This window comes from Cinclus cinclus, chromosome 2, assembly GCF_963662255.1.
Source record: "Cinclus cinclus chromosome 2, bCinCin1.1, whole genome shotgun sequence".
In the NCBI taxonomy this organism is placed as follows: domain Eukaryota; kingdom Metazoa; phylum Chordata; class Aves; order Passeriformes; family Cinclidae; genus Cinclus; species Cinclus cinclus.
Genome location: NC_085047.1, coordinates 50,143,387 through 50,156,062, shown reverse-complemented (window position 1 = coordinate 50,156,062; position 12,676 = coordinate 50,143,387). Strand labels below are relative to the sequence as shown.

The window sequence follows — 12,676 nt, the reverse complement described above, 5'->3', positions numbered from 1 at the left end:
GGTGTAGAAGTCTAACAGTGGTGTCACCATCAGAAGCTGACCTGCCTCCAGACTGGAATGAGGGTCACTGAGTACTAACACCTTCAGACCGGTGTGTCTGTGAAGATGGACAGCAGCATTTTGGGTTTATTAGAAGCAGCTGATAAGTTATCTTAGTAGTAGGCTTGTGTATACAATGCATAAATGATCTGGAGATTTTGGAGGGGACTGAATATTTGATGCCAGAAAGTTGAAGAGATAAGTGGCTGTTGCACTGCATGTTGTGTTCTCTGCAAAGCAAGCATCTCAGCAGGTCAGCGATTTCAGAAATAGAGCACTCCTTAAAGAACATTTTTTGAACTCCTTTTTGCTGTTGAAGCTGAACACAGTTCCATCTGTCTGAAACTGCACATTGAGAGCTTCACAGAGGCACTTTAAAGAAGCTATGTACTTATGCATAAGGAATAAGATGCTGAAGGAATCATACCTCATAAGAGTAAATCTATTAATCTTACCATAAAATGGTTACTTTCTATACACCTATTGACTTTAAAAAATGTTCATGCTATACTGATCATTGGAGGAAAAGTCCATGACGTGATGTATCTTTACCATCTTTCTGAGCTGCACAGTGTGGGTATATGGTTTTGCTCTGAAAATCTGTTTACTTGAATACTTTGCCATGTATCTGCTAATTCCACAAAACACATACAAATTTTCATATTGCCCATTTTGTGGATAAAAGTACTGTGTACTGACCCTGATTTAAGAGTGTATCAGCTCTAGAAACGATGGAATTGACTTCAGGGCTCACATGTCAACAAAAATCAGCTGGTTCACACGTGAAGCTTGGCGAGGAAAGCGCTGCAGTGACACTGGTGCCATCCCTGCTCCCTCCCATCCTTGCTCCCTTCCTGCTTCTCCCAGACTGCTGCCTTTAGTCAGCTGAGGGAGGGTACCTTGCCTGTCTGCCACTGCTCCACAGTTACCACTTACACACCTGGGTCAGCCAGCCACTCATCCATGGGGAGTGGACAAAAAGCCACTTGAAACCCTGTTCCCTGATAGAGGGACAGCAGCCTACACAGATTACTTGACACATGGTGAGCAAATCCAGAGAGAAAGGTAAAGCAAATCAGGTTCCGTGCATTGGTACTGTTTGCAGACATGCTGATTCTCATTCCTTTGAACCAAGTCTTTCTCTTCCAGAAATGATTTTAAGGAAATATTTAAAGTGTATCTCCTGAAGATTTCAAATAAGACACCAGAGGAAAAGATTGGCTGCAAGTCTGCATCTAATAACTGAGAATTGTGTTCATCTGGGCTGTGCACAGGCTGGCACTGCAGCCTCAGGAAAAGGGCAAACATGGCCAGGGCTTTTTTTTGAATACGCTGCAAAAACCCTTCCCACTATAGGAATGGAAGTGTTCAAAAGCAACAGTGACAATCTACATTACCAGCAGCTCCATCAGAAGTACATGTGCCCAGGTGCCCTGTCTCTACAGATGTTTTGCTCTCGTTTTGAGCTGAAAATGTAACCTTTTTTTTGTTGAAAAAAGCTTTCAGATCTTGTTAAAAATAGCTTAATAGTAGCTTTGGATTGGACTGACAAGCTAGTTGTTACTATGCCATTTTCACTGTAATAGTCTAGTAATTTTGACCCAAAGAAACAATGATTTCATTCCTTGGGAGGGAGGACAGAGTGACAAAATCTGGAGGTCCTGTGACGACACTGAATCTCTTCATTGTCAAAACAAGCTATGAAATCATCTGCTTTCTTGCCAAATCCCACTGGTGAGTAAGCAGTGTCCTTCACAGAACACACATTTTGCAGGAGAAGATGGGGACATGGAAGAACCACGTTCCTGCCCCACGGGAGGTGTGCTGCTCCATACCCTGTGACTTCTGGGATTGATGCAAGTATGTTCTCCCACTTCTGTCACTTCAGTGCAACCACAGCACTGAAGTGGGCAGAAACTTTCTAAGGTTCTTTATATACTGTGACTTCATCAAAAAGTCTGCTGGAGTAGTGTCACCAGTGTGTTTAACGGTGGGGAGAGAATGGAGAATGAGATCTCTGCATCTTCTCTCAATCAGGCTCCGATGCCAACCAGGTAGTCTGTACGCATTGGAATTCTCCATTCTTGTTCATGTTTGCTAGAAGTCTTTGTTCATGGGCTACATGGGGGATGATAGGAAGTGAGAGGAAATTTTTAATACAACCTTTTTCGTCATTCAGTTGGAACTTTTCTGTTCCCACTTAGCGATACATTAAGAAGACCAGTTCTGTCTTTGGAGAGGCCTTCCTCTGTTACTTCTAAAGAAAACTGGAGAACAAAAGGATGCTGTAATAAAAGGTTGATAATGTATAGCTGCTGTTTCCATTCAAGTTCAGCTTGCCCTACATGGAAAAGGAGCTGAACCAAAAGGCTCCTTACAAACATGTCTACTGGTTTCTGAGTAAGTAGCTACAACAGGTATCCTAAAAACTGATGTATGTGAAGACACGCATCTAACAGAAATCCTAGTTCTACTCTTGCTTTGTAATATGACAACCAATCTGTGTGTCTTTTCCCAAAGTATACCCTAGCTTGCAAAACATCAAAATTACTAAACAGGGGTTTTGTCACTTCCCCTGCAGCTGCATTTTTTTTTTCCTGGAGAAGTTTTACTGGACTGTTATGACCCGAATGTTCTGTGGGCAAAGCTTATGTGCAAGAAATCCAAGGTATTTCATGTTATCCAAGTGATCTCAGTGACTGCACCTGTCTAGTGGAGTGTAATTTAAAACAGATTTGAACTTCAGTGAGGTTTGCAGAAGAAGGCATGTTTGTGAAGTATCAGAAGGGATGTGGCACAGCATGAACAAGAGAAGAAACATGTATTACTTTTGTAAAAAATGCTACGGTCTGCAACTGATGAGTAAATTCTTTTGTATTTCTGCCATCAAGGGTTGCAGAAGAAACCCACTGGAATATGCAAACCTATACAGGCCTGAGCATATAACTAACAGAGATAAAGGAAAACCCTTACAGGAATATGTCACGTAATCAAATTCTCACTTGCCTTTTACTGAAGGTTCAGCTCTAGACAAGGGCAAGAAATAAAAGCATTACTTTGCTTTCCTTTCAGGTCTGGTTTTCACAGAAGAAATCTTAAAGCTATCAGCTTCTGCACCCTAGACCACATAAATACTAGTGATTTTTACAGTTTTCTTCTGTTCCATTTAAAGGTTTAAACTTTAAATGCAAATCTGAAAAGAAAAAACAAACTCAAACCCCAAACAAAAACTTTCCTTGATACAAACACCAGTCATTATTTCAGGTAGCAGAATCACTGTCGTCATATGTCCACCAGCACTTCTTCACAAATGAGGCAGTTTTATAATTAGGGTCCTTATTTAGAAGGATCTTTGCCTTATGTGAAGCACCCTGCCTTGCCAAAAAAATTGCTGTCTCTTGTGTGTCAGACCACAGACCCTTCCACATCTTCACGGATAGATTTTGAGAAAGCATGATAATTAAGCAGTCATCAAAGCCTGCTTTTTACTCTCGAATAGTGGTGATCAATGTACACCTCTCTTCAATTAAGTTTGTTACTATAGCGAGGGCACTGACACTGCCTTTCGGGGCAGAGCAGTGGTTTTGGGTTTTTCACAGTAGTGTTACTGCCAGCGTTGTTTGCGCCAAAAAAGCGGTGTAAACAGCGAAGCAGATATTAAGGGGGTATTTCTCCTGTTCGCTGGTCCTGTACAGCAGCCCCGCAAGTGCCAGTAATAAAATTAAGCAGAGAGAGGAGCAGCAGCGAAGGACAGGTGAGGTGTGGCTTAGCGCGCCCCTACACCGGGGTGCCCGGGACGGCGGCGGGACATCGCTGCACCACTGCTGAGAACTTGGGGGGAGCTGCCTGAGCACTGCGGACTGCTCCTCGTTACCCAGGAAGTTACGGAGAAAGCCAGTATCTTCTGATTGTTGTTCACACAGGTGACGAAGCCATTTCTGGAAAAAGAAAGGAAAAAAAAACAAAAAACCACGAAACAACAAGACAAAACAAACGCTCCCCAACCTCGGGGAGGGGGCAGAGCCGCGCACGCCAACGCGGCAGCGGAGGGGAGCCCCGTGCGCCGGCTGGAACGGGGCAAGAGGCGCCGAGACGCGCGGACTCGGCTCGGTTTCCCGCTGAGCTCCGGCTTCCGCGCCTGGGCGGCGGAGCAGCGCGGCCGCAAGGGCGAGGGGCGGCAGCGCCCTGCTCCTCACCGCGGGGCAGCCGCGGCGGTCCCCCCGGGGCAGCGGAGGCGGCGGGGCCCGCTCCCCTCGCAGGCGGCGGCGCAGCGCCGAGCAGCCACGGCCGCCGTGCGGGCCCCGCCGCGCCCGGCTCCCTGCGCTCACTTTTATATTTGCGCGCCCTTTCCCTGCTCGGTGACGTGTCCCGCGGCGCGCCCAACCCGCGGCGCGCTCTGGTCAGGACAATGGGAGCGCCTGGGCCAATCGGCGCGGCGCTCGGCTTGGCGGCGGCCAATGGGCGCGGGGCTGTGCAGAGAGTAATGTTACCAGCGCCGCGAGTGTGAGGAGGCTGCGTATCGATCCCGCGCTCAGCCATTGCGGTGCACCGGGCTGCACAGCGACCCAGCCAGCGCTGGGGCCGGGCGGGCGGCCGCGGGAGCGTCTCTGGGGCTCGGGGCCGAGCGAGGGCTGCGTGCCGACTCTGTCTGACACGGGTGAGTACGCGCCGGGGGCCGCTGGGCCGGCCGGGCGCGCTCGCCCGCCCGCCCGCCCGCCCGCTCGCAGCCCGGCGGAGAGCCGGCGGTGGCCGTCGTGCCGCCGCCGCTGCATGACCGCGGAGCGCGGGGCAGCGCCGGCTCGGACGCTCGTACACAAAGGCGAGCGAAGCCGTGCCCGGGAGACCCTTTCCCGGGCGGCGAGCCCCCCGGCCGGGGCGGGGCGGGGGCGGCGGGCGACTTCGGGGCAGCGGGGCGCCGGGAGGCAAGGAGCGAGGTGGGGAGAGAGAGGGGAGCGAAGGGAGCCGGGCGAGCGGCCGGGGGTCGCCCGCCGCGGGGGGCGAGGGCCGCGCCGTGCCCCGTCGTAAGCCGCTTACACGGTACCTCGCCGGAGCCATCGCCGCGGCGGCGGGGCGGGCGGAGGAGCGGCGGGGGCTCCGGGTGGCCCGAGCCGCGTCGCCGGGGCGGTGGGGAGCGCGGGGAAGCGGGGCGCGGGCCGGGGCGCCGCTGGCCCCGCGGCCGCCTGGCTGTAACATGGCTGACGGCAGCCGCGAGCGAGAAAACAAGGCGAGCGGCGCGGAGCAGCAGAGGAGGCGCTCGGGCGGGCGGGGGCGCAGTTCGGGGGAACTTTTTTCTTCGGCAGCCGCCGCTCGCCCGGGCGCGGGGCCGGCAGCCCCGGGGCAGCGCTGCTCGGCGGGGCGAGGGAGCGAGCGGGGGGTCTCCGCAGGGGCTTTTGCCGCGCCGACGGGGCTCGGGCAAGCGCTGAAGGCGCGCTGGTTCCCCCCCCCCATGTTCTTCCCCCCTCTCCCACCCACCTCCCCCCGTCTCCCGCCCGCCCTCCCCCGGCTGTAATGGCTGAGCGTGTGCGCCAGGGTAGCGGCGCGCTCACACAAAGGGAAGGGAAGGGAGGAAGGAGCCATGTTCTCTGCGCGGCGGCGGCAGCGGGCGACGCCACAGCGGCCATTCCGCGCCGCCCGGGCCGCGCTGCCACCGCCGCCGCCCCCGCGGGTGGGGGTCGCCGCCCGGCCCCTCTCGTTGGGGGTCCCGCCGCCCGAGCTCGCCGCCCCGCCCGGCCGCGGGGGGTGTGGTGGTGGCGGGGGGGGGGGGGGGGGGTGGGGAGCGGCCGGCTCTGCTCCTCGGCGCACAAAATGGAAGGAGGCTCGGCGGCGGGTGACCTCCTCCGCCAGGAGCCTGCGCCATGGCGGCCGCTCCCGCCGACACCGCCGCTGCGGCGGCGCGGCCGGCAGGGAGGGAGGGAGCGCAGGCCGGGGCTGCCTCGCCTCATGGCGGCCGGAGCGGGCAGAGCCGGGCATGGGGACGGCCCCCCCCCCCCCCCCCCCCCGCGGGGGGCGGCGGCGGGAGAACGCTTTGTCCCGCCGGGACTGTGGGTCGCCGCCTGCGGGCAGCCGCACCCCGGTGGGCGTCCGGCTCCCGGGCATGTGCTCGCCGCTGCGAGCCCTCGGCTGAACGCGGAATAAAACTTAACACGTGTTCTCCTTAATAACGGGACTAGTTTTTTTCTTTCCTTTTTTTTTTCCCCTTTATTTCTTCTCCTTTTCTTTCTTCCCTCCCATCCCCAGCAGGTCTGTTGAGGGACTTTTGAAGTTTCCCTCTGCCCCCCCTCGTAGGGGAAGTGTCCAAAATGGCGGGAAGGAGGAGGCTTTTAAACGCCAGCGCCGGGGTCGCCGTGCCCGGCCCGGGCCGCGGCCACCCCGTGTCCCCGGGCAGAGCCGCCTGCCCCGGCCCGGCCGAGCCCGGCTCCCTCCCGGCTGCGCTGGGAGCGTCTCCATGGCACGCAGGAGCGGCTCCTGCTTCTTCAGCCCTCTTGTTTACTTGATAGAAACTTCAAACCGGACGTGTTTAGTCACAGAGCAGAAATCTGTTTCTGTCTATCCGCCAAACCGATAGGAAATGCAGCTTCTGTGGCAATACAGGCAGGCACCGCCTGCCCTTCTTGGTTTTTTTTGTCCTTTCACGCTTCTTCCCCCCCCCCCCCCGCCCCCCCTTTCTTTTAATTTGTGCTGAAAAGCAGAGCTTGTCAGGGTGTGATTGACTTTTTCCAGGGATCTATGAAGAAATACTCCAAATGTCTGACTTGGGTGTGAAAGTTCTAGGAAGGTATTTTCCAGTCCCTGGAAGTGTCAGATAGTGCTCTTGCTGAGCACAGCTCTGCTAGCTCCATGTAAATGTTATGCTTCTCCCTGTATAGGTTATAACATATTTCACCAAGTGAGCTGTTTCATTCCTGTATTTTAAGGTATGCCTACAAAGAAAAGGCTTTTGCAGTACACATAAAGATGGGTCACAAGATATGGCATAGAAAATAATAGAAAAATATATTTTGTAAATAAGTACCCAGGGCCTACAGGGAAGAGGTAGAAACATGGGCTGTGAAAAGAAAGAAACCACTAATCCAGAAATCCACTGAGACAGGATACTTGGGTACTTTTTTCCTCCTTTCAGCAGAGTTTATTTTCCCGAGCATATGAATAATATACCAGTAGTAATCGTGGTGTGCAGTCTCCACTGAAGTACTCGCCTTCAGATTGCTTGGAAGGATAGTTCTTGTTTGCAGGAGACTGTAACTGCAGGTTTTGAAGGCCCTTTGAGATTTTATGTTGCTTGCATCCGGGTCACCTCAGACAAGGATGAAAGAAATCTTCAGTAAATTTCCAGAAGGGAATTTTTCCCATTGTATGATTCCAAAATACTGCTCCAGCAGGTCTTGTTTGGCATTATCCTTGGTTGTGACTTACTTCCTGCCTTGGTTTGTTGAAAGTGCAAATTTTAAAGGTGTCTCATTTGCTTCATTACAGAAAATCAGCAAAAATGGGCAAAGGTGATCCTAAGAAGCCGAGAGGTAAAATGTCTTCATACGCCTTCTTTGTGCAAACCTGTCGGGAGGAGCACAAGAAGAAACATCCAGATGCGTCAGTGAACTTCTCAGAGTTCTCAAAAAAATGCTCAGAACGATGGAAGGTAGGAATAGGTGCTTAACAAAAAACCCACAAAACCTTAAATGACTACTCTTTGTGAAGTACCATTCAAAATTGTAAACGATGTCTTTAGAAGCTTGAGTTTTGGGTAAGTATGAAGTGCAGTTGTAAGATCAGTGGTAACTCTCCATTGTCCTTGTCTTACCTTTAGCTGCCCTAGCTGAAATTTTTGAATGGGCTTTGGTATATTTATTAATCTTAAGATACTGTTTTTTCTGAGATATTCTGTGATTCTAATTGCCTTTCAGACTATGTCCTCTAAGGAGAAAGGGAAGTTTGAAGATATGGCAAAGGCTGACAAGCTTCGTTATGAAAAAGAAATGAAAAACTATGTACCACCCAAGGGGGAGACAAAAAAGAAGTTCAAGGATCCAAATGCACCTAAGAGGCCTCCGTAAGTAGATTCCTGGCTGTAGGTTGTCTTGTTTGGGACCATCACACTGGACCATACTCTGGTATGTATCTACAAAATGGCAGTTTTGTCCAGGAGCTTCAGAAAATGCAAGACTGTGTATCTTCCTCACCAGTGGTGTAAAGACAGGTTGAAATTCTAGTTACAAATGCTGAGCTTTTATTTTCAGGTAGGCTGTCCCACTATCAGAGTTGGAGTAATGGCAGCCTTTAAAAGTAGATGCAAAAACAGACAGTGTGTGATTCTGACTGATTTTTCTAATTTCTGTTAAGAGGGTAATTCCAGTGTAATATGGCAGTAAAGTACTGCAGGCCCTGCTCTCATCACCTGTTGGCTTGAGCAGAATTTTTGATTGACAGTCGGTTTAAAATTGGAGGCTTTTGCACTGAACAGGTTTGAGGCGACATCTTCCTCAAAACCAGCTTGGAAAACTAAAACTTTAGCCACAAGATAATGACAACTGGCTTCAAATTGATCTCCTACTAGACACCTCCTAGTACTTTATTGTGTGTGTGTGTTTGTGTTTTAAACTGAGCTAATGCTGGAAGGGGCATTAGGGTTCCTTTACAAGCTAAATGTTCTTTCTTGGACGGGTGCTGTGGTCTGGAAATCCTACTTTCCTCACAAATATTGCAGCCTCCCACCTCTAGCAGTTCTAGAACAGTTGGTGCTCTAGTATCATTCACTTAAGTAATTTCTAAAGCTTTTCTCAGTGTCTTGTATATAAAATCTGCCTATCTGGGGATCCTGCCAAAAGTGGGGCCAGATGTGCAGCATTACTTAAGAGAAAAGGGTGCATTGAGTTTACAGAGTGGCTTGTTCAGTTCTGATACCTTCCATTGTAATTAACATCTATCTCACTTTTAGGTGCTTTTTCCAAAAAGAACAGTAAAGAACAGTAGCAAAGGTCCCAAAATTGCTGCTGTAGCAAAGTGTAATATTTCAATCATCTTCTCTTATTTTTCTCTGTAGTTCGGCTTTTTTCTTGTTTTGCTCCGAGTTTCGTCCAAAAATCAAAGGAGAACATCCCGGTCTGTCCATTGGAGATGTTGCAAAGAAACTGGGAGAGATGTGGAACAACACCGCTGCAGATGATAAACAGCCTTATGAAAAGAAGGCTGCTAAGCTGAAGGAGAAGTATGAAAAGGTAACACTGGCATTTAGGGAGATGCTTTGGAGGGGAGGTCAAGCCTCAGTTCAGACAGTTTTTTCCTTACTGTGTACCCTGATACCTGATGGTGGAAATTTTATTATGCTAGTGACATAATTCATTAGATTTGTTGAAAAAAGTTGATTACAGGGGCAAATGGTTTATTGGAGTAACACTAAATTAGGTTAAGTAACACTAACCTTTAAATGTTTGCATTTGTCTGTAATTCTGAGCTGCCACTGGTGCTTTAATAAATACTGTGGGTTCTGTGTTATTAAATCCCTAGGTCACTGCAGAATTTGAGTTGAGTTGGTAGCAGTAAGTAATGCTGGGAAGGAATAATTGGCTCTCCCTAATTTTGCTCATACTGGTGAACATCCTTGAATGTTGGGATAATTGATACACAGAGATGATACTTAAAATTCATTCCTGGGAAAATGACAAAGCACAGAGGAGATGTTAGTTTTAGGCCTTTGTTTTTCCTGGACCTACTTTGTGTCCATGTCCTTTCTAGTAATGAATATGCTTAATTATGCATATGAAGCAGCTTGTCATAACATTTTTTTAATTATTAAGGCTAAACCCCGCAGTCATAATTGGAGTTGTGGAATTCTCTTGTACACACAGGACTGTGCTACGTGTGGATTTATTTCTCGAGGCAGATTGCCATCCCAGTATGTAGAAGCCAAGGGAAGAGAAGGGATGCACGTTGGCATCCCCTGATGATGCTTTACAAGGGGTCAGTGACCACCTATAGCTGGCATACAGCACCTGTGTCCACTGTGTGCTGCCTCCTTCTTCTGGGTGTTTCTCCTGCAAGAGAGAGACAAATCAAAGAGAGGCAAACAAATCCAAGTTCAAAATTCTTGCACTGCAGTGTGCAAGGTGGAACCTTGGAGCCCTGCTGCTGTGCCAGAGAGGAGTTGCTGGTCTAGGAGTTTTCCCACAGGGTGGTTTCTCTACAGCTTCGTGGTAATTGCTTGTGCACACAACCAGGGCAACTCAGATGTTTTGTAAATGATCGAATTATTAATCTTTATTCGCAGATATTCTTTTAATTTTCAGTAGTAATGTCTTTATTTCGTACACTTACATGTGGAGTTTTAAGGTGTAGTAATCTATTTCATTGCTTGGCCTTTGACTTAGTGGGTGTCATACCTTCTCAAAATTTCCTACTAAGCTTTAAGGGAGTCCAAGAGAAAGTAAGATCATTGGCGTAGTGTTTATTAGATGGGGAATATTTGACGATTTGGACCATCTGTGTAAATGTGTTGATGTTTCTCTGTAGCTGGTGTGTGTAAGCTTTGTAGATCAATTCTCCTAGCTAATTGTTTTACTATTCTGGCACAAAGTTGGGAAGTCTTAACTGCTTTTATGACTTCGCCTTCAAGGTACAGTTTTGACTTCCCTGTAACAGGAACTGAATTTTGTGCGTTTCAGACGACTAGAATAAATTTATTGCATGCAGAAGGTGGCACTGTCTACCCTTTAATCAAGTTCTTACACCTTTTATTTTGTAAACTTCTGTTAGGCAGAGTTCAGTCTAACTGGTTTTTGCTGAGGCATAACATTGCAGCTGTTAGGTTGGGTCATTCTGATGTGTTCTGGGTGGCTAATCCCAGTTTTGTGCATCAAACAAGGGTTTTCCTATGCATTTTCTTTAGGCATTGTAGAAGTTAGGGCTAGAAAGGGACCTTAAGAGGTCTCCCTACTTCATTTCCTTATGGGATAGTGGGCTCAGCTGTGCCTTCACCATCAGGGGCAGCAGCTTTTCCAGGCTGTTCCCAGAAGCCTAACAATGAAGATTCCTTAGCAGTGTGCAGTAGCATGCCAGTGTAATTTGTGTATTAGAGGGTTCCCATTTCTTTGGCTTCAGTTCACCTCAGAGCTGGTCCTACCCCAGTGGATGTGCAGAAAGGGCACACACCTGGGTGACTGCTTTCACAAGTGTTCTCTGGAGGTTGCTCAGACCGCTTGGCTGGTGGTTACATCTTTGAGAAATTGTTCCTGCTTTTCTTCTCCAAGGATATTGCTGCATACCGGGCCAAAGGGAAGGTTGATGGAGGCAAGAAAGTAGTTGCCAAGGCTGAGAAGAGCAAGAAGAAGAAGGAAGAGGAGGAGGACGAGGATGAAGATGAAGAGGATGAGGATGATGAAGAGGAGGAAGAAGAGGAAGATGAAGATGATGATGATGATGAATAAGTCTCTTTTAGAGCAATTTCTTTCTTGTCTATAAAGCATTTAACCCCCCTGTACACAACTCACTCCTTTTAAAGAAAAAAAAATTGAAATGTAAGGCTGTGTAAGATTTGTTTTTAAACTGTACAGTGTCTCTTTTTTTGTATAGTTAACACACTACCGAATGTGTCTTTAGATAGCCCTGTCCTTAGTGGTATTTCAATGGCCACTAACCTTGCCTGGTACAGTGTGGGGGTTGTAAATTGGCATGGGAGTTATAAAGCAGGTTCTTGTTGGTGCACAGCACAAATTTAGTTATATTTGGGGATGTAGTTAATTTCTCATCTTCAGTTGTCTCTGATGCATCATAAAAATAATCGTCGTTCTGTTAACTGAATACCACTCTGTAATTGCAAAAAGGAAGAAAAAAAGTTGCAGCTGTTTTGTTGACATTCTGAATGCTTCTGAGTAAATACAATTTTTTTTATTAGTATTGTTGTCCTTTTAATAGGTGCCCTTGAGAGTCATACTTTTTCTTTTTTTTTCTTTTTTTTTTTTTCTTCTTTTGAGGGGAACTCATCTTTTGCTTTATTGAATGCCCGTATGGGATCACGGGAATATTACAGTTTTCATCTTTCATATAACCAGCTGATAAACAAAGCTTTGATCTGCATACCCTGCATTATCATGATAGGGTAAGAAAAGAAATATATAGGCATATAATGAAAATACTCTTCCATAACTGGAAACAACAAAAATTCAATCTCAGCAAACGGATACTTGTTCAGATTTTTGTGAAATGTAATATTCTATTGCGTTGCATGAGTTTACCAGTCTTGGACAGTTGAGAAGTATAGAGTTCAATTTTACGGAAACTAAATACTTTGGGGGGTGGGGAGGGAGGGAATGTTAAATTTTGTCCTAGAAGGACCCATAGGAAGAGTGTATGTCCATCCGGTGTAGAGGAATTTACACGTGTGACTCTGTTACCATGTAATGGAAGTTATATTTGTAAATCTCTGAACACCTGGGAGTGATGAGCATACCTAAAATGTGTAAAGTTAAAAGCATGAAATGACCATATTATTTTTTGGTGACAGGTCTGGTGATGGCCACGGGCTTTATACCATGAGACTCCTGGTAGCAAAGGGCCCACAAGAAATGATTTTTCTTTCTAAGATTTCTATAAATGGTACCATTATTATTTGTTAAATCTATGTAAATTCATATTTGTATTCTTGAAA

General features: G+C 48.0%; 1 protein-coding gene across 1 annotated transcript; it reads left to right on the top strand.

The window, feature by feature from the left end:
- The first annotated feature begins 4,556 nt into the window (after positions 1-4,556).
- HMGB1 (high mobility group box 1) lies at positions 4,557-12,326 on the top strand. The gene is made up of 5 exons (XM_062487636.1): positions 4,557-4,696; positions 7,513-7,675; positions 7,941-8,086; positions 9,077-9,251; positions 11,280-12,326. Exons 2-5 carry the CDS (start codon positions 7,526-7,528, stop codon positions 11,454-11,456), a joined length of 648 nt encoding a protein of 215 aa, XP_062343620.1. The 5' UTR covers positions 4,557-4,696; positions 7,513-7,525; the 3' UTR covers positions 11,457-12,326.
- The last annotated feature ends 350 nt before the right edge of the window (positions 12,327-12,676 follow it).